Here is a 25,586-nt window from a genome sequence, read left to right as displayed (position 1 = left end):
CTCTCCAAAGGAAATCCATGGTGTATGGGAAAGATACCGAGTGTTCCTCGCTGCTGGGGGAAATCTGGTGAATGTGGCAGATGCGAGGTGTTCCCACAGTCTCTGCAAGAAATACGAGGTACAAGTACCAGGTTCTTGAAACTGTCCAACAGAAAGTCAAGCTTTATGGAAGAAATCCACAGTGCTCTCATACTATTGGGGAAAATTAGGTATGCAAAGATTGACAGTGCCCCACTCTCCCCAGGGGGAAGTTAGTTCATCAGTGTGCATCAGAGTTTTTAGAGTATTTATGCATCCCTTAGAGAAGATTTGGGGTGCAGAGGAAATAAGGAATCCATTTGAAAAAATAAAAGACACATTGGGAGATTATTTTCTCCACAAGGACACACACACCCATACACACATAATCACCAAAAAAAAAAAAAAAAAGGAAGAAAGGAAAATAAAATTTCAAAGATAAAAAAATAAACCTCTGGAGCTTCAAGAAATAAGACTCTTTGCTGTGGATTTTAAAGTAGGAAATTGCCTGCTTTCCCGTTTTTTTTCCTTCCCCCTCTTCCTCATGTCTCCCCATCCCCACTCCCTACATACACTTTGCTTTTTCAGGGGAAAATAGGAAAATAGGGACCACGGTAAGTTTTGTTGCAAAAGACACATACTCTTGTGATTCCATATATGCTGTTTTTCATCCCTGGAAACTTAATGGTATGCAGTTTTTCACAGCCCTTTTTCTCAAATTGCCTTTTTTTCCCCCTCCACACGCCACTCCCAATCTCTCCATTTCAAGCTCTCGGTGCCCAGAGGGCTCCACAGCGCTTGCGTGGCCCCGACCAGCTGCTGGTCTGAGAAAAAGGAATCTGAAAGCCGAGATGCCTTAGGGAGGAAGGGGCAGGAGATGAGAATGAAAGAAAGGGAGCCGCGGGGGATATACGTTAATTGCCTGCTTGTTGTTAAACTGAATTGGGCACAGTTAGATGAGAGATTACAATGGGACGAATGCGCCATACTGGCGACAAATACCCTCCCCACTCAAATGCTCTATCTGATCTGGCCCCCAGAATGTCTGCGCCTTCGATAGGGGCTAACGGAGCCCCAGTTGGCATCTGGAAAATCGGCTCGCCTTCCCTCCCGCGTGAGCCACCTGTGCCCTTATCTGAGTTGCAGACCCAGACAGCATCTCCTCGCTGAGGCTGAAGCCCAAGTCTAGGACAAAGCTCTGCGGGCCCACCCGCCTGGAGCCCCGCCCTCGCCGCTGAAGTCACTTCCCAGCGCCCCATGCGTCTTGGAGCGCATGAGCCATTTTGGCTGCAGCAGCGGTCCGCAGCGGTGCACAGCGCCAGGGAGACAGCTCCCATGGTGAAGCAGTTCTAGCTAGAGGAATAGGGCAGTGAGCCTTCACCTTCTCTTTTTTCCTGACTGGCAAACTGAGGATGGACGGCGCATGGCTTCCTTGTCATGCTTGTGCTAAAGGGCTCCAAGGTGAGTTACCAAGGGCTCTTGGAGAGTCATGTTCATGGTCAGTGGCGATGGTGGTGCTCATGAAAATTTAGGATGTCTGTCCCAAAAGCCTCTGGAAAGCTCACTCTCCCATTCCCTATACCCCATGTGCATTCTCCCAGCGTCCAGAGGCTGCTTGTTTTGGCTGCTGTCACCACCCCCCAGATGCTTTCACATTGGAAAAAAATTTTTTTCACCAAAGTACACTCAAATTGTTAGATTGACCCCACCACCTTGGTCTTGGAAAGCCAGCGGCCGGATCTGGAGCTGCCAACCTTCCCACGCCCCGGTAATCCCAGTCCCACCTCGCTGACCAGTCATGCTGATACTGGCTCAAGACAAGGTTGGCGTGGGGGAAGCCATGTTGTAGAAAGGAAACCCTGTTGTGACTTTGAATGGCCTCTGACAAACTAGCCTGGCTGGATATGCAACCTCCAGGAGATCTAACTGCTATGTTGATTTTGCAGCCCCTGCCTGTGTGTGTGCCTCCCAGCTGTGATGAGATGATGGCTTTGTTCTTTTGGGTTCCTTGGGAGTGTGATGACCCCCGGGCAGAGAGTCTGTGCTGATAGCCATCCTCAATGAGGACTGGAGGATCTGGTGTGGCGACTCCCAGTCTGTGGGACAGGAGGGTCAGCATTCCTAGCCCCCTCCCCTGTAGCCCACAGGCCTATATAACTGCTGTAAGATTTGTGCTCCCTTAAGATGGTTTTTTTTTTTAGACATTAGTCAACCATCTCCCCTCTTGCTAGCAAGCTGTAATAATAAAGTCCTTTTTTTCCTACCACCTTGCCTCTTTACTATTGGCATGTCTTGTGGCGATCAGAAGGCCCATGTTGGGCGGTGACAATTTGGCGACCCAGATGGGACTACAAGTCCTGCTCGTGGCCAGCCGACCTTGGATGGGCAACCTGTTGGGTAAGTCTCTAGTGGCCGCCGAGGCTCTCTTTGTCTCGGTGGACTGCCCTACCTGCTTTCCCGTACCGACGCCGGCTGCCTCCTAATGCTGATAGTGGTAGGATGAGAAACGGTTACATTTGGAGAGTCAAAGGGCTCAATCTGAAATAGGGTGTCTCTTGGGGCCGGCCCGGTGGCTTAGCAGTTAAGTGCACGTGCTCCGCTACTGGCAGCCCTAGTTCGGATCCCAGGCGCGCACCGACGCACTGCTTCTGCAGCCATGCTGAGGCCGCGTCCCACATACAGCAACTAGAAGGATGTGCAACTATGACATACAACTATCTACTGGGGTTTTGGGGGAAAAAAGGAGGAGGATTGGCAATAGATGTTAGCGCAGAGCAGTCTTCCTCAGCCAAAAGAGGAGGATTAGCATGGATGGTAGCTCAGGGCTGATCTTCCTCACACACACAAAAAAAATTAATTAAAAAAATTAAAAAATTGAAATAGGGTGTCTCTTGAGGATGCTCATGAACTCTCTTCCCCTCCATCTGGGGTCCTCCTGTTTGCGTCAGGGCCATCTGGGGTCCTTCCACTTATGGCAGGGCCATCTGGGTTCCAATGGAACTGTCTGGGCGTGCACTCGGAGTGGGAACAGTTGTAGGACTTTATACCCTAAATCTGGGAACTAGTTCGCTGGTTGTCTGTTTTTTTCTGTGTCTGTGTCCATGTCTGTGTTGGTAAATAGCTTAAAATTGGCTATTTGGGGACTGAGTTTCTCAGTGATCATAACAAACTCTCTTTAGAAATTATCCTGTTTGTTATGGCCACGTTGGGAAAAGCCCCTAAAATGGAGATAACTGTAAACAGCTGGCAAGATGATCTGGGATAATTTAAAGTTACAGCCCACTTTGAGCTCCTTTTGAGCTTTTGAATTGAGAAAGAAATCTTAAAAGAGTCAAGGCTCCATCCCTAGGAGCTCACCTCTGGTTTCCAGGCCTGATCACCCCAGAGACCCCAAGAGAGGTGCCTTCTCTTGACGGTTCTGGTTTCTGGTTTCTGTTAATCTATTTGGGCACATCTGGGAACTCTCCTTTGTCTTCTGGTTTCAGAGAGTCCGAGCTCCACCACTGGGAGTTCTCCTGGTTTGGGGGGCACCTGGAGTGAGTCCAGGTTGGCCCTTGGTCGTTTGACTGAAATCTGGAATCCTGTTTTGTCTCCTGTCAAGAATGCATTGAATATTTTAGGCGCCTACTGAGTCAGTTATGGGGACAAGATATCTGTAATTTATTCTGTAAACTGTACTGCTGGGGTTGTGTGCCCTGGCACAGGAACTGTTGTTTGTGTGACCCTTATCCTGATAATTCTTGGGAAGAGCCCATGAAAGCGAGACCCGACGCCCTCTTTCCCTTCTTTTTCTCTTTTGTTCCTCACCTCCTCTGTTGTCACACAGTCGAGGTTAAGTTCAGGCTGGACCTGAGCAGAACCTGGACCTTCTGTAAAATTGAAAACTTGAAAACCTATGCCAGAGACTTAACTCTCAACCTTAGCGTTGAGAGGCCCGGCCCCCAGCCCACTCCAGGCTTTTGCCTCTTGCCTCCCTCGCTTGTTTTGTGCCAGCTCAGGGACTAAGTGTCCGGGCTGAGTGGGACTTGACTAAATCTTATAGCTGTATTGAAGCTGGCAGTTGGGCTCTGCACCTTTCTCTGGGCTGCTGTCAGTGAGACACCGGTTTTACCACCATGGGGAACGCCCCAAGCATCCCTGGACACTCAGCCCTGGGTGAATTTTAATTAATTTAATTGGATGGGTTATGCCTGAGAAACTCCATCTTGGAGAAAACTTGAGTGGTTTCTCTGTGCCTTTGTGATATAGTTGGACAGGTAGATCAAGCTATAATGTCATTTCAGTTAAAACCCACTTTCTGAGAAATTAAGAGCAATTGTCCTTGAAAAAAAAATTCTTGTAAGACTGGAAAAGCAGGTCTATAGGCAGTACAAATTCCACCCAGTTCCTTTATCTCAAAAAGGATTATCGCCTTGCCTCTCTGGGAATTGTTATCTAACTCAATTCATAGGACTCAAGGAAAAAAAAGAGTAAAAAGGCCAGAGGAGCGCACCTGGCCAAAAATCGAGCATCTTGAGTGTCTTTTCCACAAATATTAGTAAAACGACTTAAAACAAAAATTTGGATTCATAATTGGGGAGCCATGTACCTGATTCATGGCAGTAATAGCTGTGCAGTCTCTGTGTATGTGTGTCTGTTACCTAATGTGTGATATTTTACCTCCGGATGGTATGGCTAAAATTAAGAGCTCTATTTAATTGGCTTAAAGTAAGCACTTGCAAAATTTATTTCTAAATGCAGTTAACCAAATATCTTTCAAGTTAACATGATATAAATTAGTCTTTGGTAAATGAAAGATGGTTTAAGTTTGTTGGTTTGATTGACAATTGTTGGAAAAAAATGACTTAGATGAAAATAAGTGAGAGTTTTGGGGTACAATAATTATGTTTTGTGGTCTGTATACTTGGGAAAAACAGCTTGCAAAATTCCTTTTGGAAGCTTAAAACTTGAGAGTTTTTGGTAAAAGTTCATTAAGTATCTGGGTCATTTTCAAATAAGATAAAATACTGAAACATTATTCCTAAACATATCAAAGTTTATCTACTTTCAGCTTATTACAAAAACTAAAAGGTGTTTTGGGTCTATTAGTAAACATGTCTTGTGTTTTATTAAAAGATTCTACTATAAAGTAACATGTTTCCAGAAATTATGAAAAGTGTTTGCCAATAATTTGCCAAGAAATAAACTTGCCAATGCTGATATAAAAGAAAGTTTATAATGGGTTACTTAGTTTTTACTTAGAAGTAAAAGTCTATAAGGGTTAAAAAAAATTCTAATTAATATATGTGATTAAAGTTAGCAAAAATTAATAAGGAAAACAGCTCTGTATACAAAGAAAGATATATATAGTAAGAAGGTGCAAAGAATGGAAACATGTTTGGTTGGTTAAGAACGATAAATTTGTCGCTTAAAGTACTAGAAGGGAAGAAAGGAAGACATGGGAAAAATTCTGAATGTAAAAAGAAAGTTATAGAAGGTTTGTGGAGGAAGAATTCTGGAAAAAGAGTTGTATGCATGGTCAAGCTGGCTAAGATTAAAATGAATTTAATTAAGTAATGAGTTTTAATATCAAAAGTAAGCTGGTACAAAATTAAAATTTGGTCTTCTTTATATTATTTTTTTATTTTTTTTTTTAATTTTTTGTTTATTGCAGTAACATTGGTTTATAACATTGCAAAAATTTCAGGTGTACATCATTGTACTTCTATTTCTGCATAGATTACATCATGTTCACCACCAAAATACTAATTACAACCCATCACCACACACATGTACCGAATTACCCCTTTCACCCTCCTCCCTCCCCCCTTCCCCTCTGGTAACCACCAATCCAATCTCTGTCCCTATGTGTTTGTTTATTGTTGTTATTATCTACTACTTAATGAAGGAATTATACCGTATGGTCTTCTTTCTTTTAAAAGGATAATTTTATTGTACTCTTAATCTGCTCTTGATAGAAGTTATTATGTAAAAAGGTTTTTCTTTACCTTTGAGTAAGTTTATCTAAAGGACAGAGATCTGTTTTGTTAAGGTAATTTCCTACGTTCAAAAGACTGATGTCTCTCTATTAAGTTCTTTTTGACTATTTAAATGCTGTTTGTTAACTAAGCATTGTTTCACTGCGGCAAGAGCAGCAACTCCTCGATCTTGTCTGACCAAGTGTTTAAAACCCTTTGATATTTTTGACAAGCTCCCCAAAATTCGTATCTTAAAGTCTTTTTTTGCCTTTTTTTCTTTGAGAATTTTCAAAGAGCCCTGGGACTTCTCAAAGAAATTTGATGTCTTCCTATAAGGAGGAAGATACTAAACTTATTAGGTTTATTTGGTATGTTAAATTATACTGGAAGCATTGTCAAATAAGTAATGATAAACCTTCTTAGGTGATATTATATGGGTAAATGTTATTGATATAGGTGTTTTGAAATTGTATAACATTACTGAAATTTTGATCTGTCCTGGTTATCAGTCTGATTCTGATTATTATTTTAAAGTATTATATGTCACAAAATTAACCAAATTTCTTTGTCGATTGCCATTTTGGGGTCTTGTTGGTTACAGTTATTTCTTTGTTCTTATGCTTTTGCAAAATATGTTTCATCTTCAGAGAAATTCATGGAAAGGACTCTGACATTTATCCTATAGTATAGGTTTCTGATAAACTTTCAGATTATAAAACTGAACTGGGTAAGAAATAACAGAACTGTAACAGAGAAACTGCTGACTATATGAAACTGCTAAAAGAAGATTAAGATCAAGAATCAATTACACTGGAATGAATGAACTGATGGGGATGATTATTACTTTTCTATGACTTTTGTTTGAAATGCTGCTGATTTTTTTAATGTTTTGTTTTTTCAGGTTTAATGAAACTTTTTCTCTTTTCTCCTGAGATAGCTATGACTTATGGCAATTTGGTAAATTATACCTTTGTAAGCAGAATTGAAATATTTATCTTTTGCTCTTTACCTGATCCCTCCAGGATTTGGAAACTCTTAGTGAGTGAGTATTATTTTCATGGTAATATAGTTATTTGCATAAGTTCAATAAGAATCTGTTCTCCCCATAACAGGACACAATTGGAAACATTGGTTATATTACCAAAGCTTTGACTGGAATGTGACAAGATAGCTTCTGAGAGACGAAGATTGGACTTTATGGAATAAAACCACATGGAAGTATTGGCCTGGTACCTTATGTTCAGTGTTCGAAGCAGCATTTACTGGATAAGTAAGGAATGTCACTTATCTGGCAGGTGCAAGGACCCTCGAAATATTTTGAGGGACCTCGATAAGAGAGGAATTCACCCAAATCTGTAGGTTTTGCAGGCAAAGGCTGATGACAAAGTCTTTGGCTTGGCTTTCCTGACCTCGAGAGGCCTTTGAAGTCCAATCTGAGATTCCTTATAAAGAGTTCCAGCAAAGCAGATTTAAAAGAGCCTATGTGATCAATGGCTATTCTTGCTGTACTTATGTAAATAATTGGGCCAAGTTTATTGAAACTAGACCTATTTTGCAAACTAGTTAGCTTTAATTTGGCTATGTTTTACAAAGAATGAGGGTGATTTTAGAGAGAAAAACTATGTTTCAATAGAAACTATAGTACACCTTCTTGGATATTAGGTTCTAGTTCTGATAATTGTCTTTGAGCTTTCTGTTTTATATCTGTTAACTGGACTGGATGCTGAATTCTTCTAATCTCCTGAAATATCTGGCTACAGATCTCCAAACTAACATTTTTGATTTTTTTTCCATCATTTTCATTTGGAATCACTGAGAACTGAACCTGCCCTTTTTCCTGAAGCCTTGCAAACTGAAGCTGGTGGACTTGATATAAACTTAAGAGAGTGTCGGGAGAGAGGGAGAATCTCCCTCTGCCCTTTGCCTTAAGGTTCTTATGGCTGGCCAAATAATTAACAAGACAGGTTAACAGGAGAAAATAATACCAAGTTTAATAACATGTATACATGGGAGAAAGCAGGGACACTGCGTTTCTCAACACAATAGCAGAAATTCTCGTCTTAAATACCATCTTCAGCCAATGACAAAGGAGGATGTTGGAGGTGGGGGGTGTCAGTTACAGGAGATCACCACTAAAGCACTATAAACAAGAGTAAGGTTATTATGCAGATTTAAGGCCTCACCTTCCACATTGATAAGTCTCTAGAAATGAGGCCATCCCCTCTTTCCCCATGCAGGGAGGGAGATACCTTTACAAATGGAGATTTCCCTTATAAATGTAAATGTTTGTCTGGCAACTCCTTGCAGGGCCATCCAGAGAATGTGGCCAGAGAGACAGAACTTCTGATAAGATGGGCTTGTTGGTGCCTTTCCTATTGTAACATCTATTTTACATTATATTACAGCCATCAGATGGAAGATCTGTCCCAGGAAGGAGCCACCATGTCAAATTCTTTAGGCAGTTAGTGGGGGAGGTCAAATGTCCTTCAGAGAAAACAATCAAGGTAAAGAGATATATTTCAGGGTGGCCAAATCTTGATCTCCCACAAGAGATTCATGTCTGTTGCTAATGTAAGCCACTCAGAAAGGTACCTGAATACCTGATGACATTGTCAGAGACATTTATGCTGCAAAAGATGCTTTGGCGCTGACATCTAGAAATATTCTTGACTGGCTATCCCCTGGACTCAGAAACTGGTTTATAATTTGCTCCCACTATTAACTTTGTTTTTCTGTTTGTCTTATTAATTACCTGGTTGCTTGCTTCTGTAGGGGAAGAGGCAGAATCTCCCTCTGCCCTTTCCCTTAAGGTTCTTATGGATGGCCAAGTAATTAACAAGACAGTTTAGCAGAAGAAAATAATACCAAGTTTAATAACATGTATACATGGGAGAAACCAGGGACACTGCGTTTCTCAACACAATAGCAGAAAGTGTCCTTTTAAATACCATCTTCAGCTAAAGACAAAGGAGGATGTTGGGGATGGGGGGAGTCAGTTACAGGAGATTACCACTAAAGCACAGTAAACAAGAGTAAGGTTATTATGCAGATTTAAGGCCTCAACTTCCACATTGATAAGTTTCTAGAAATGAGGTCATCCCCCCTCTTCCCAGTACAGAGGGGGAGATACCTTTACAAATGGAGATTTCCCTTATAAATGTAAATGTTTGTCTGGCAAACTCCTTGTAGTGCAATCTAGAGAATGTGGCCAGAGAGACAGAATTTTTGATAAGATGGGCTTGTTGGTACCTTTCCTATTGTAACATCTATTTTACACTATGTTACAGGCATCAGATGGAAGATCTGTTCCAGGAAGGCGTTACCACGTCAAATTCTTTAGGCAGTTAGTGGGGGAGGTCAAGTGTCCCTCAGAGAAAACAATCAAGGTAAAGAGATATATTTCAGGGTGGCCAAATCTTGATCTGCCACACTTCCACAATGTAAGCCTAAGTTTGGGAGCCCACCTGCATCACTGTCTTACTAAAAGACTGGTTCAATAAGATGGGACAACAGGACATCCCTCAAGATTGAGGAGTTAAACAGCCAAGGGGGAAAATTGATACCAGCTCAAGACAAGGTTGACTTGGGGGAAGCCATGTTATAGAAAGGAAACCCTGTCATGACTTTGAATGGCCTCTGACAAACTAGCCGGGCTGGATATGCACCCTCCAGGAGAAGTAACTGCTATGTTGACTTTGCAACCCCTGCCTGTGCCTGTGCCTCCCAGCTGTGATGAGATGATAGCTTTGTTCTTTTGGGTTCCTTGGGAGTGTGATGACCCCCAGGCAGAGTCTGTGCTGATAGCCATCCTCAGTGAGGACTGGAGGATCTGGTGTGGCGACTCCCAGTCTGTGGGACAGGAGGGTCATCATTCCTAGCCCCCTCCCCTGTAGCCCACAGGCCTATATAACTGCTGTAAGATTTGTGCTCCCTTAAGATGGTTTTTTTTTTAGACAGTCAACCATCTCCCCTCTTGCTAGCAAGCTGTAATAATAAAGTCCTTTTTTTCCTACCACCTTGCCTCTTGACTATTGTCATGTCTTGTGGCCAGCAGAAAGCCCATGTTGGGCGGTAACAATGCCATACTGGAAAGGACTCATGTCCAAGCTAAGTCTCCTTTCATAGGATCCCCACTGCCAATGGAATTACCTGCTCAGAAATTGGGGAATGGGCTCTAGCCCAGGCTGGAGGTGCATACATCTTCTCCATCCCTTCTCCCTGCAAGGCGGGAAAAAGCAAATCTTGGTGTAGCTGAAGGTTAGATTGATATTCGTTATGGCAACCCTTGCCTGCCAGGTGCTAAGAGGTCTTACCTTGAAGTAGTTTCTTTAAAGCCCCGCCCTCCTGGAATTTGTGGAAGTAGCTAAGAGCTAGAGAATGCACTCTTTACTGCCCCCTTCTGCCTATTGATGAGGAATGAGTCTTTACAAAATAGGGTAAATTTAAGTGATTGAATCCCATCCCCATCTCCAGGGATATGAAAACTCCAAAAGAGTGCTGTGCACCCTCCCCTTACCCAGACTTGGTAGCAATGGGGGTAGGGGCGCTTACCTTCACTGCCCTCTTGCATCCCACCTCCCCCACTGAGGATGCTGTCTCTCAGAGGAACCACACCCCTGTCACTGGCCTGGGATAGGGAAATTGGGAGAAAGGCTAGGATCAGGAAAAGAGGGTGTACGCCTCCACGCTATCTATTCCTATTCTGCCCCAGGATACTAGTGAAGGAATCTCACTCTAACCTTAACCCCAACTTCACATCAGCTTAGAAATTTAGGAAGGTGTATTAGCTGGAAATTTGAGTTGCACTCCTTTATCTGCCCTCTCCCCTGGGGGCAGTGAAGAGGTCTTTTCAATGAGGTGCAGGGCCCATCCAGTTCAGGAGCACTGGGGCCAGAGCTGTAACTGGAGCATTGGGGTGAGCCTCCTGACCCCCTCCCTCATCCAGATTAGATGGGGAAACAACATCACCTCCCCTGGAACAGACAGAGAATCAAGCTCAATTCCTGGGACTACACAGCAACTCCCCTCCCCCAACCACACACACTCCCTTGTGGCGTGGGCAGCTACTGTGAAGTGTTTCAATCAGGAATAATGGTATCTGCAGCATAAGAAGTATCACCTGAGACAGGGGAATCTGCAAAACTAGGGAAAATGCTGAGTTCACTGGCCCTGAGGGATCCAAGATCCTAGCTCAGGATCTGACCATTCTTATTTGACCTTTGGCACATTTATTTTTTTGGGAGGGGACAGGTGGAGGTGGGAGGAAGAGATGGAGAAAAACAAGGAAACCTGGAAAGTCTGTAACTCCCTCTGCCCAACATGTGCAACACAAACATGCCCCACAAGCATGTACCATACAAGTATATAGTATATAAACATACACAGCAGAGACACGTACCACATAAACATACACCAAGCAAACATATCACCCACAAACATACAGCATACATCTGCTGTGTAGGAGATAAATACATACCATGCAAACTTACACTCTGCAAACACACAACAAACATACTCCACACAAATACATACAACAAACACAACATGTCTCCCAAACACACATCAGTCACACACAACACATACCACAAACACACACACGCTCCACATATACATGCACACATATTCCCTTTGCTCCCTTTCTACCTGAGCTCATTGGTTTAAAAACAACAACAAAAAATGGGTAGCCTCAGAGAAGGACTGAGAGATATTCCACAGTAGATAAGTTAATTACAGTGAAGGGGGTGAGGTGGGGATGTCAAGAAAAACAATAATCAATAAAATTATGATAAAACCTTTCATTTAAGTAGCATACATTTTCATGCATACCCTATTATGATCTCATTTAATCGTCACCACCACCTTGTGAGGTATATATCATTTCCATCCGACATTTGAGGAAACCAAGGTACAGAAAATTAATTTGCCCAAAGTCACACTGCAAATTGATGACAGAGCAGGGAGTTGGAGTGGGAATGGAACCCGAAGGTCTTCTGTTTCTAAGTCTACTGTTTGTTGAAATTACTCCACCCTCCCACTCGCATACACATTACTTACCCCATTTTATTAACTAGTTGCCACCTTCTGGGGTTAGAGACTAGTTAGCGATTCAGAGACCCTTTTCTTCTGTCTTGATCTTTTTATTTATGTCCCCCAGGACAAGGAAGAGCACTCCAGAGCTGGCCTTGACTTTATTAAGACAAGGTAGAAAGGCCTCAGTCCCCTCACCTCACTGTAAGGCACCCAAGATGGATCCAAGGCCAGAAACCAGAGGTATCTAGCCTGCTAGATCCTGAAACCACAGATCTGATTAGGGATTCATTTATTAACTAATTAACTAGTTAATTAGTGCAATAAGCAGTAGAAGACAGTGGTACCTCTAGGGTAGCCCTTGGGCATGGTTTGATGAACAATGTGATGGTGAGAATCCAGGCTGTGTCTGAGTTTACATCAAAATCTAGATCTGATTCCACTCTCTCTCAAACTTCCTCTGACTATTTCAGCTCTCACTGATAGCTTTGTTTTCTCAACACCTAGAGCACATAAATCATCTACATTTTTCACTATATTAGTTTTCCAACTGGGATCATTCTCTAATTATTTGGTTCATTAGACTCATCTCTATGACTTGTCAGTGAGCAACTTCTTTTCTCATCTTTCAAGGTAGCTGGCCTAGCTGAGTTTCAGAGGTTTTTGGTAAACATTGCTGATGGATTGATTGATTGTATACCTGTATAGATAAATCTTAATTGAATGAAATGATTCATACCTCAAAACTATTAAGTTAGTCAGAAAAGAGGCAATGTGTAGGAATTAGCTAAATGCATTTGCTAGGTATTGCCTGGCCAGGAAGTAAAACATAGTAGATGGTACTTATGGTGGCTAATGCAAAGTAAGTATTTCAAAAATCACAACCTGCTGTTTGGGTCTAAGTCTGTAGTGGAAGGGAGAGGCAGGAACTAATATAGTTTTAACCTAAAAGCCTTGGAAATGAATTAATGCACCCTTCGTCTCACTCATGTGATTAAAATGAGTGGCAGTATTCTCTGGGACTGTTTATGTAAACTAGTTGTTACCATGGTGTTTATCTGGATATTATTCACATTTGCTGAGAAAGGATCATCCCTGGCTCTACCTGGAGCAGGGAAGAAATCATTTCAATTTTTTATATGTGTACCTTTATTTAAAAATCTCATTTAAAAAAAAAGGAGGAAAGAAAAACTAGACCAAATTAAATTAGAGCGATGATTATTTGCTTTTTGAAATGATTCACTACGGGGTTCCTTTAGCAATTCCCTAGTCACTACCAACTGGAGATTAGTCAGAAATGTAGATAAAATGTATCTCAGAGGTGAAGATGTAAGTAAATAGTATTCAAATTAAAAAATATGAAATGAACCCAGAATTTTAATGTACTTTACCAGTGTGTCAAATTTAACAAGGTATACCACTCTTCTCCCACTCTACAGCCCTGATAGGGAGTCTGAAAGTAGGGGACCTAGGAAGAGCATAGAGCCTCTGGCCCTGAGCCTGGGCTATAGATAGCTGCTTTCTTCTGACTCAGGGATGACAAAATGACTTGACTCTCAGTCAGATTTGAGCCCTTAAAGGCAGTATGAAAGACTTAGTCTTTAGTTTCTTTAAACCTATATGAGAGAGGAGGCTTGGCATAAGGTGCCAAGGCTATCATTTGCTCTCTCCCATAGTAATAGTTGAGAAATAAATCAAATATACTTCAAATATACTTTATAGGTATTGTCTGCAAATGACTGGAAAGAAGTTCATACTCCTTTAAGGAGATGAGGAAAGGGGAAGAATAACTCAGTCCCATGGGTAAATGGTTCCTCTGGTCCCACAGAATTCCATCATTCCAGTGAATGTAAGCTGACCAGCAGGACTCCTCCATTCCCTTCTCTTGCAGGAAAGGTAAAGACCTGGCTCTTGGCTCATCAGAATCCCACTTTATAACAAACTTTGAAAAGCTGATCCACTCTTCTGTGAAGCAGTGAAGCCTCTAATTCTTCAAATCTAAGGCAGATCAAGGAGTTTCTGTTTGTTAGACTTTGGAGAAGAGCTCCCTCATCTATCTCTTTTATAGCCCCTTGAAACCTGCTTAATTTGTCAGCCCAAACAAAAATAAACTATTCCATTAGTGGGGCATCCCCTTTTCCATTGCAAGTGGAAAGTGCTGATAATTGGCTCCACCAAAAGTTCACTTGGGTTCTGCCAATCAAGGGTCAAAGCTGAAATCTTACAAGTCTAAATGGAAACAGTATTTCCAATCTAGAATGGGAAGGGCCAACAGAAACAATCAGGCAATAGCTGGGGGGCAAACCCCACATCCCAGCGAAAATAGTGTTGTCTTTGGTGTATACAGTCAACATAATGATATCCCTTTTCGACAACTCGCTCGTGTGCAAAGTGTTCATCCAGCACAAGGAAATCAACAAATCAAGAGGCCTTCTTGACTTCAATCTGGCAACATCTGACATTTTGATAATTCTGCTCAACAGTCCATTCACCCTGATAAGTGACTATATAGGGTTGGTTCCAGCACGTAGGGCAAATGCTGCTCCGGTCCAGGGATGGGTGACGGGACTAAGAGGAAGAAGGGATATAAACCTGCCTCAGCTCCCATTCTTGAACTTGCCTTCTCTGCAAGGCCTGAGGGTATTATTTGATTGACTAGCCAACCTCCTCTTTCCTTCCCTTCCCCAGGCCTGATTCCTGAGTGGACAGTGGATATTTGGCAGAATCATGTGTCACATCAGCCAATTCACTCAGGACTGCTCCCTCCACATCTCAACTCTAACACTCATGGCAGTTGCCATGGACTGACACCAGGTAAGGCCTCTGGAGTGCACTCCTGAATAAAAAGGCAGTTCTGAGGCAAATTAGATAACTCTTCAAACAGGATGGGGCAGGCCTTGAGGATAGAGTATGTTTGGAATGGCACATAAACATCTCCCCACCTCCACACTTTCTCCTCCTTCAGCTGGGTACCATTTAGAGTTCCAGCATCTTCAGAGCCATAACATTTTTAATGTATTTTTTCCTTTCTTTTTTCTAAGCTACTTTCAATTCAACTGTGTTCATACTAGAATGAGGTAAACAGTATTAACTGTCCAGGTAAATTATGTAAACCAAGTAGGAACGCTTCAATCAGTGATTGCCCATACATAAAACACAGACCGGAGATGATATCAAGAAGCATGTTGCCTCTGTTCCAGGTCATTCTGCCTGCAATAAAACCAAGACAAACACATTCCCAAAGCATGCTGACTGTCGCCATAATCTGGAGTCTAGCAGTGTTCCTCACTCTTCTACACACAATTTATCAAAATTGTTCTTTCTCATCAGCACGTAAGTCAGACAAGTCACTTAACAGCTCATTTTATCGTCCTCTTTCCAAAGACTCAGGAAGTTGACATTTGAAAGTCCTTAACTACATTCTCGTCCCCTTCCAACTTTCCTCAATAGAGGACATGGAGCCTCTATCTGACTCTAACCTAGATTAATGGGACCAAAATGATAGGCTTCAGGTTAGAAACACAGGGGATTAGGAATCTGGTGGGCCTCAGTTTAACCAGAACCCATTAGAGAATCTAGTCCAATTCTTTAATTTCAAAAATAGAATAAACTAAGACCTAGAGATTGGAGGGGATAGGATTTACTTAGGGCATACTGTGGCAGAACAGCAACTAGAACCCAGGCCTCCTGATGTCCATTCCACTGGTCTTGTTATCATAACCTCCCTTCTCCTCTGCTTCAGTGATGGACTCGTCAGGAGTCACTGCCTCCCTGCTTTTCCTGGGTCCAGCAAGCTTGTTGAGAAGTACGTGGACCTCAGGTTATTTGGCCTGCTGTACATCCTGCCACTGTTGGCACTTGTAACACACTCACACCTGGGAAAGAGATTGTGGATACAAAATGCTGTTGGTGATGAGTCTGCTTGTCAAATTTTGGCACACTACCAGAAGTGAAAGAAGAGCATCCAAACGCTAATTCTCATTGTAACAGTCTTCAAAGTATGTTGGTTTCCCCTCAGTTGCTATGTGGTTCTTATTTCCAGTGCAGACATAAAAACTGAGAGTGTAGTTTTCTATGCCTTCCACTGGTTTGCCATGAGCAGTACCTTCCACAGTCCTTTCATTTAATGCTGACTCAACAGGATCCTCTGTGCCAAACTTAGATCTATAGCATCCCAGTGCACAAAATTCCTTTTATTATCCTAGGAGTCCCAGGTGTACCAAAAAGTGCAAGTGCAGGAGAGTCATGAGCTCCAGGAACTCCAGATATCTGCACTCCCATGAGTACCTCTGGCAATTTCAGAGCCCAAGGTATTTAAGGAGCCCAGTTTCACCACATGAGAGAGACATTTCCAGACCTCTGTCTAGAGGGACTGGGATGATCCAGATGTCTCCCTGGAGCAAGAGGAGGAATCTTCAACCAAGGACAGTTATATCTGTATCCAGGTGCAAACCATCAATCTCTAAGGTAGGCATCTACACCAAAAGACCATCTAACCCCTTGGAATTTTGTTCAAAGTAGTACTTGGGCACATGTACCTGTTGGCGTGCTAAACTGAGAGCATCCCTGAGGCTCAGGCTATGACCATTCCATTCTCCTCCCAAGGAAATTTGGCCCGCCCCCTTAGCCCAGGTTAGATGTTCATACTCAACATGATGACAACAAATCAACCAGCAACGATACAGCCCTTAAGCCAATGTTTTCCAATCATGGATATCCCTGCAGGTACAGCTCCAGTCCACTCTCTGCTTGATGACTCTGAGTCCTGGAACCAGAGAGGTGGTTGCAGTATACCTGATGGGGCCAGTGTGCCACTATTGGGGCGACTGGCAGCACAAGACATCTGCAAGATTCTGTTGACTCTCACCTAACTTGCTTTAAAAATGGGAGGGGTGAGAACTAAATTCCCTGATTGAGAACCACTTTGACTCCAGATATGATCTGTGATTACCATTAGTAGTTGGTGTTAGTAAGATGGAGGAATGGTGGGTGAGGGAGGGCATGAGTGAAGCATCACAGGGAAGACTAATAGCCCCTTCTCACCAATAGGAACACCTTTTTCTTCACTGTACCCGAGTACAAACTTGTTGTTCTCATGTATTTGCTTTCTGCCTCAACTTAACCTGGTCATCTCAGAAGGCAAAAAGTCATCTCAAGGAGCAAGACCTACTTGTGAATGGCTTTGGACTTGTGTTACTTCATCTTCTCAACTGTGATTCCCCAAACTCAGAAGTTTTTGCAGTTCTTCTGGTTGCTGACTGCTTGTCTAGGTTTCAGATTTCCCATCTTATTATCCAGAATCATGGGCTCTCTCACCTGGATGAACACATTGGTATTTGTATTTTACTAGTGTGTATACTTGCATATCTGGTCTCTGGTGAATTATAGTGATTTTTTTCCTATCTGAAACCTCCAATCCCAGTCGGCTGTTGTATTGACTTACAGTAATACTCTTCTCCCAATATTTGCATGAAAATTATATCAAGCCTCCAAACCCTAACAACTCCCCCATAAACTACAGTTTGTTGCATCCTAAAGTGGAATTTTGACACAATCAAGTGCATGCGTACACACATACTCATAGACACTTACATTCACACAGGTACAAGCATGTATATACTACCTCTTGTGGCATCTTATGCTACCCTCCTGTCTGGCACTCTCACTTATTTCTACCTGTAATTTCCATGCTAACTGAGCCTAGATGTGATTTCATGCCTTAAAGTCAAGTCTTGGAAGCTCTCAGATTGTGGCAAATTTTTGCCCCAGGAATCAAGATTTCTTTACTACTGGTACGTCACTTCCCCTTCCCCTGACTTTACTTTTCTTGATGTCATGTACCACCCTGTGACAATTCTGTAGATCCATAACCCAACTCCTGTGATCTTCTGAGCTAATTCTCTTCCTGTGCTAATTGTGTTTCTATCCCAATTAGATCTGTGTTAAATGTATATAGCTCCACTCCAATTTATCTATAATGGTTCTAAGTTTTTACCTTTCTCTCACATTCTCTTCAACTCAACTCACTTTAATTCAGACCCTATATACACTGTCATACTTTTTGTTATTTTTTTCTAGTCTCATCTCTTCATTTTACACCACTGCTGTCACACATGACCCAGACATACCATACCTATACATTCAGAAGCACCTTCATTGAGTACAAAACTGTTTCTCTCTCCTTCCAACATTTCACCCAGGTGCTCAGTTTTCATGCGTATTTGCTCCTGGCTACTCAAGTTTGGCTTTTAGTTATTGCCTTAACTGGAGGTTCATAATCTCCTGGGCAGAGGATTGTCATCTCCTCCTCAGTAATTGAGGTCTCCCCATTTCTGGTGCTTTGTTCTACTCTTTAGTTTCTTTTCCTTTCCTCCTCTATTTTTGTATCATTTTTTCTTTTCTTTTCCTTTCTGTTTCTTTAAATTCATTACTCCCTGCTTACCTCCTTAGTGTCAACTCCCTCTTTGGTGTTGAGCTACATCTAATCTTACTTCAGTATCCCTGTTCTCTATTTTCCCTTGTACATAGACGTTCTTCTTTCAGCCGCCACTACTCACATGCACAAATTCATGTGTACACATGCACCCAATCATACAGCTGAACATTTTTTTTACCCTTTATGCCACCAATTCTGGATTGAAGCAGAATTGCCTCTGAAGCAGAACAGGGACAGGGTGGCAGAACCAGGATACATTGTGAGAATTCCTTGAAGAACCTATGTCCTTCCATCAGCTGGGGACTATCAGAGGGTCCATGAGGTGATGCAACTGTCTGGGTATTCAAGGGAGCCAGTCTTTATGATAACATTGAAGTGAAAGAGAGAATGAAAAATATGCTACAATTTCTGTTTCAGGCTTCTTGCTTCTGACAGATCTTTTCTCCTTGCCCTTAAGAAGGCTAAATGCCCCTGCTCTCATGAATTATTGTGGCCTAGAATATCCATCAGAGGACATCACGCAAAAGAATTTTAATGAAAAGGGCAAGGAGTGTAATAGTTTCCTTGAGATCTCAGCCTTCCCTAATGAGACTGTTCTTTCTAGCTAAAGAGGGCTCTTTGCTTAGTATCTGCTTATAGATTATAGTTTTGTTTATATATTTTGTTTATAAATCTTGGTAATAAACTATGGTCACAGTGTACTGTGAACTGATTTCAGCTTACTTTACGCAGAAGACAGCTTTATTCATGGCCACAAACTTTACCCAAATATGGGGCCCTTGGTGACCTAATAGACTTGAGCAGAGACTGGCTAGCCCAGTACAACATGTCCCTCCAACTGAAAGAGTCTGGTACATATTCAGTTCCTATTATAGAAACACCGTTTGTACAATGAAAGGCCACACTTCTGTGCTTTCATTTAGATATAGAGGCAGGATGGTGTGTGTCATGGAAAAAACAGAGGACTCAGCGTCATAGGACCAGGATTTCCTTCTTAACCCAACCATTAGTCTGACGTTGGGCAAGTCACTTGACTTTGGTGTGTCTCAGTTTCTTCACCAGTAAAATAGGGATAAAAATACCTTCCTATCTCACAAGACTGTTGTGAGGGTTATCTGTGAAAACGGATGACATATTTGGAAGCATTTTAACATCATAATGCCTTCTCAAATGCAAGGTATTATTATCATTGTTAATAGTTTCATTCTCTTGTTATTCATCTTGTGATTATTGCCATTATTGTTACTATATTACTACCTGATTATGACTATTATTATTGTTACTGTTATCACTAATGTTATGTTCCTCTTCAAATGCTGACCTCTTTCAACAAATTAGAGGTTAGTAAAGATATTTAAGAGAAGACTGCTTTTGGCTAGGTTATCCTACTGGTTACAAGTAAAGTCAACATAGGAGATTGCTCTCTTCCCCATACCCTTATCCTCCGGAGTTGGCTAGTAATAACAGAATTTTTTTTCACTGCTGGGAGGAAGTGACAACACTTAATTGAATGAAAAACAATTACAAAGTAGCTCTCCTATTTGGTGTTTAAACAGTGTTATTCTTCACATTCTGTAGGGAAAGCAAGATGTTGATAGAGCTATCTCACTGGGGAAAAAAGGAAATTTCCACAACCTGCTTGGATAATTGAAGGCAAAATGGTTGCAGAGTTGGAAAGCCACCTCAGGTGGCGGAAGACTGCTGAGGGGGAAAAGGGAGTTCAAGGGTAGAGACAGAGAGACAGGCTGAGAGGCAGATTATTAGACAATCAAACAAAAGAAGCACAGGCCCTGTAATGGACAAATGTGTATTTTTTAGCTAACGCATCAGGTGGGTTTTCAATTATCTTAGCAATTCTGTTCTCAAGCAAATATCAGACAGGAATCAAAGGAGGAAACGAGAGAGGTTAGGTGGTAACAATTAAAGCATAAGTACAGGAATAATACAAGATCCCCCTTTTGAACCCTCACCTCCTTTCCAAGAATTCTACTTATCCATGATTCAACTTAATTCTCTATGACTGTATTATATATCCATATTAATTAATGTTTTAGATATAATAGTAAAATATTAAGTGTGGTAACAATACTAACTTAACAGTGCTCTTCTAAAGTGTGTTTAAAGTATATTATAGTGTTACATTTAACTATTTCTCTGACAAAATAGCCCACAAAAAAACTCAAAAATGACAAACAAAATAAAATCCTCCACAATGCTCCTGAAGTGTTATTTATATATGCCTGTTTATATAGAACACTGAGAAGCTCCAAAATAATGAACTCTAATGGTAGAATCCCAAGAAGGCTGTACCTGCTGGACAGCCCTCTCCTGGACACAGAGACTGCTTCTGAAACGATGTTCTGCCTGACAACCTGCAAATGTGAATTGTGAAGTTCTGGAGCTCCAAGTGCAAACCATACTTTGGAGCCCTCCCCAGAGGCTCTCTTCAGAGGGGAACAGATGAAGGGATTGAAATATGCTTACTCTTCATAATTGCTCTGTGTTAGTTACTTTTTGTGCTTAAGTGTATCTTGGCTAGGGTAACTTTTAAAGTGCTTCAAACTATATCCCTTTGTTAATCCTCTGAGACTTTGTACCTATTTGACCAAAAAATTAATAGAGGTTGGCTTGGTGGGGAACCCTTTTTAAACTAAAGCTGAAAAAAGTGATTTCTTCCATCAGTACAGAGCCGTTGTGCTACTCCGGGCTGCAAGAACTACTCATCAGCCACTAGTCTTTGTTACCATCTGGCAAGGGATGTACAGATTTTAGAAGAGCAAGCCTGTGTATGAGACTTGATTACCCAGAGCCTCTGATGGGCATGCTTGGATCTTTGCTGCTGATAGAAACATGAGGGAATAAAAAGTGCTTTGGCAGGTTGAGGTTCCTCTAAGTGTTAGGCTTGCCAGACGGTGCCTGGGAAAGCATACCTCCCTGAAAGGGAGGGCTTGGGAGTAGAAGGTCCCTGGGAGAGGAAATTGTGTAAGGGGAAGTGACACAGCAGTCATGGATAATCAATGTACTTATGAACCTTTCTAGGAATAAGACTTTCACTCCTTGCCTGGAAAGAGATCATATTGCAGAGGAAATGAAAGAAGAATTGATTAGTAAATATGGTTAGAAAGAGTGACTTGTAATCCAAGGAACAAAAGCCGGTCAAAACATGGGGGTGAGAAGAACTACCTTGTTGCCTCTCAAAACCTGAGACCACCTATACACCTCCATACAATAACCACATTTACACAGGATTGTTATTCAGAACTTTTAACCAATCAGTATGACCTGGCCACTAACCAATCTGGGCAGTCATCGTGAGAGGACTGGAGCAGGGTCCTAGGCCCCTCTGCAGTGCCTGGTGTCAACACCTCAGTTGCTGGATTATAAGATGAGGTAATTTAGGGGCTGGGGCTGAGGCTGAGGCTAGAGTTAGGAAACCCTGGGGTATGAGAACAGAATCTATTTGCTAAACCAGTATAGATGCATTTTAGTATTTTAATAACTGGTATTGTCAGTCCAGCTCATACCAACTGACTATCACCTTTGCCTATACAGAAGTAATACTCCCCCAACTAGAGCAATATCTCTTTGAGAGAGAGAGAAGATGACAGAGAGAGTCCCCGTGTGGCAGTAGTAGTATTACTCCTCCTATTTTTTATTTTTCCATGAAACTGTACTTTATTTTCAAGTGATAGTCTCAACTAACTCACAGCTATTGGTATGATCATGGACAGAGTAAAGGGAAATAACATGGATATATCAAATCTACATGTAACCTATTATGATTGTCCCTTTCATAATTTTAAAGCTTTTTATTATAGACATTTTCAAACATACGCAGGGTAATATAATGCATCTCGAAGTTCCATCACACAGATTGAATAGTTATCAATAATTTTCCAATTTTATTTCACCTATCCCTCTCCTATGTTTTTCTTTTTTGATTGGAGTACGTTAAAGCAAATCACAGACATAACGTCATTTCGTCAGTAAACTCTTCACTATAAATTTTTTAACTCAGAATTTCTCTATCACATTATTCTGCAAATGTTTATAATACTCACTTTATCAAGAAGAAGGAGCAGGGGACTATCCTACACACACATATGCTATGTTAATAAGCTTTTACATGTGGGATAGGCTTTAGATTTTATATTTGAGTAAACCAAGTTCCACAGTTCAGTAAAGCCACCAAAGCCTCAAGAACTGGTTCTTGGCAGAGGTAGTACCAGATTCAAATTCCTCACCTAATGATCCAGAACCTTTTAATGATATCTAGTAGTGATAATACCCCTTGAACACAGTCTAGAAAACATAGATGCCCCACAGAGAAACAACCCACAGGAAAAGAATGTCCATCAAATAGGGATTACATACCACCGAGATGCTCTCAATAAATGGATCAATAAAATCATGTAATGTCCATACTACAAAGGACTTAGAGATCCTCAAGTTAACCTCCTGCCTCATTTTACAGTGAAGGTAACTGAAATCCAAAGGAGCTAAGGGCTTATCCAAGAAAACACAGCTAGGTAATAGCATAACTAGATCTCTTGCCTCATGATCCGTGGGAATGGTGGATATTCTGATTTCATAACACTTGGCAGTAATAATGACCATTTATATCCCTATAGACAAGTTCCCGTGAAATAATGTCCCCCTAACTGAATAACCCAAAAAATGTACAATGTATTGGCAAAGAAAGCCCCCTCTCACCCTCAATCTCTTTCCCTCCAGCTTCAAATGAAGACGTTAAATCCTCCAGTGTAAAAGTTAACCCCTCTACATTTTTTCTGAATTCCATTTACTCATCTAGAACATGGCTTCATTTATTTTTTAATTCTCTATGTTTTTAACTTTTCCCTTTGTACAGATGTCTTCTCCCTCAAAATTAAACATACTCTGGACTTTCCTATTTTAATAATAAATATATAAAACAACAACAAAATGATCTTGAATCTCCTTTATGCTATCTTTTTTTCCTTCCAAACCCAAGGTCTATGAAATAGTAATCTACACTCATTGTCTTTATATCATTACCTCCTCAATCCACTGCAATATGGCTTCCTCCTCCATTTTTGTCCTGATAATGGTTACCTTCTAATTGGTAAATCAAATGAACTTTTTTAGTTTCCATCTAATTTGACCCTTCTTCAAGTTTAACTGTTAATCACATGTTTTTTTTAACTCTCATTTTCCTAGGTTCCTGAGAAACTGCTAACTTGTGGTTCTCTATATATTCTTTGTGTGAGAGATCAAAAATTGGACACCTTGAAATATGTCTCTTTACCTTGATTATTTTCTCTGATGGACATTTGACATCCCCCACTAACTGCCTAAAGGAATTTAACTCTGGGTGTGGATAGACTTGCAGGGTCCTCACTAAGCCCATTCTTATCAAAGTTCTGTTTACCAAACATTTACATTTGTAAAGATATCTCCCTCTGTGTGCTGGGAAGAGGGGGAGATGACCTTATGTCTAGAAACTCTTATCAGGGCAGAAGGAGAGGACTTAAATCTACATACTCTTGATTACTATAATTTCTGTCTCTCCAGCCACATTCTCTATAGGTGGCCCTACAAAGAATTGTCTGACAAATATTTACATTTCCCTCTCCATGTGAATTGTCTTCTTCCTCTCTGAAATCCCAAACCACTACCCCCCCAACATCCTCCTTTGTCTACCTGAATATGCTATTTTAGGTGAAAACCTTCACCATTTGTCGAGAAACGCAGTTTCCCTGGTTTCTCCCATGTATACATGTTATTAAACTTGGTATTATTTTATCGTGCTAACCTGTCTTTTAATTATTTGGCAAGCCATAAGAACCTTAAGGGAAAGGGCAGAGGGAGATTCTCCCTCTTCCCCAACATTTGGTACATTATTTCTCAGTCTTTTTAAACCCTCTTATTTTCTCATTCCACACCCCATCCCTAGGTGATCACATCCTTGCTCAAGGCCCAAATTATTGTCCTATATGCTAATGTCCTCTAAATTTATATTTCTGGGGTTCCAAAGCTATATAACCAATTGCTTCGTAGATATATTCCACCTCGATGCCCACATTTACCTCCAAGTAAACATGACCAAAATTAAATTCATTACATTTCCCATCATATCTGGTGAATTATACTATTTTTCACTCTGTTGTTCAAGACAGAAACCTGCAAGCCATACTTGACTCCTCAAGCTCTCTCATTCTCTACAGAACATAATCTTGTCAATTCTACTTCCTTGACTTTTTTTTTTTTAATCCATCCTCTCCTCTCCATCTCCATCACATCAGATTTGGCCTGTGCTGTCCAATATGGTAGCCAGTAGCTATATGTGTAGCCAGCCCTGGTGGTCTAGTGGTTGAGATTTGGTGTTCTCACCACTGTAGCCTGGGTTTGTTTCCTGGTCAGGGAACCACACCACCCATCTGTCATTTGTCATACTGTGGCAGCTGCATGTTGCTGTAATGCTGAAAGGTATGCCACAGATATTTTAAATACCAGCATTGTCACCCATCGTGGACAAGTTTCAGTGAAGCTTTCAGACTAAGACAGACTAGGAAGAAGGACCTGGCCACCCATTTTCGAAAAAATTGGCCATGAAAACCCTATGAATAGCAGTGGAGCATTGTCTGATACAGCGCTGGAAGGTGCAAGGATGGTGCAAAAAGACTGGGCAGCGTTCTGCTCTGCTGTACATAGAATCACTAGGAGTCAGAATCAACTCACTGGCACTAAGAACAAAGCTATATATATTATCTATTTAAATATAAAATATTTAAAATTAAATAAAATTTAAAATTCTGTTTCTCAATCACAGTAGCCATATTCCACGTGCTAAAAAACTACATATGTTGCTAGAGCCTACTGTAGTAGAAAACAGATATAAAACATTTTCATCATTGCAGAGGGTTCTATTGGACCCTGATGATCCCATCATCTCACCTGGAAAACTTCACTAGTCTCCTAAACCAACTTGATTCTAGTCTTCCCTATCCCCACTCTGCCATCAGACACATCACTATAAAATACAGATCTGACCACGTTAATATCCTGCTCAAACTCTTTATTAATCCCTCTTCCCATGACCTACAAAATAAATTTTGAATGTGTGTGCATGGAATGCAAGGCCCTCTCTCATCTAGCCCCTTTGTGAA

General features: G+C 41.4%; 1 protein-coding gene across 22 annotated transcripts in view; it reads left to right on the top strand.

The window, feature by feature from the left end:
* The first annotated feature begins 1,072 nt into the window (after nucleotides 1-1,072).
* LOC147911898 (uncharacterized) overlaps nucleotides 1,073-25,586 on the top strand; it is a 185,747-nt gene continuing 161,233 nt past the window's right edge. For 4 of the 22 annotated variants that reach the window (XR_015550411.1, XR_015550414.1, XR_015550412.1 and 1 more), the window contains exons 1-5: nucleotides 1,074-1,479; nucleotides 2,324-2,415; nucleotides 8,381-8,479; nucleotides 9,263-9,361; nucleotides 14,691-14,816. Coding sequence is in view for 9 of the 22 variants with exons in the window: in XM_087426691.1 (XP_087282817.1) it covers nucleotides 12,119-12,245; nucleotides 14,691-14,816; nucleotides 15,203-15,335; nucleotides 16,208-16,469; nucleotides 17,052-17,390 (987 nt within the window). In the remaining 13 variants the exon portion in view is untranslated. The other 18 variants (XR_015550421.1, XR_015550417.1, XR_015550418.1 and 15 more) reach the window with 18 other exon arrangements.

Source organism: Ceratotherium simum, chromosome X (assembly GCF_057802395.1).
Source record: "Ceratotherium simum simum isolate JZ-2026a chromosome X, ASM5780239v1, whole genome shotgun sequence".
NCBI classification, from domain to species: domain Eukaryota; kingdom Metazoa; phylum Chordata; class Mammalia; order Perissodactyla; family Rhinocerotidae; genus Ceratotherium; species Ceratotherium simum.
This window is presented reverse-complemented; position numbering and strand designations above follow the sequence as displayed.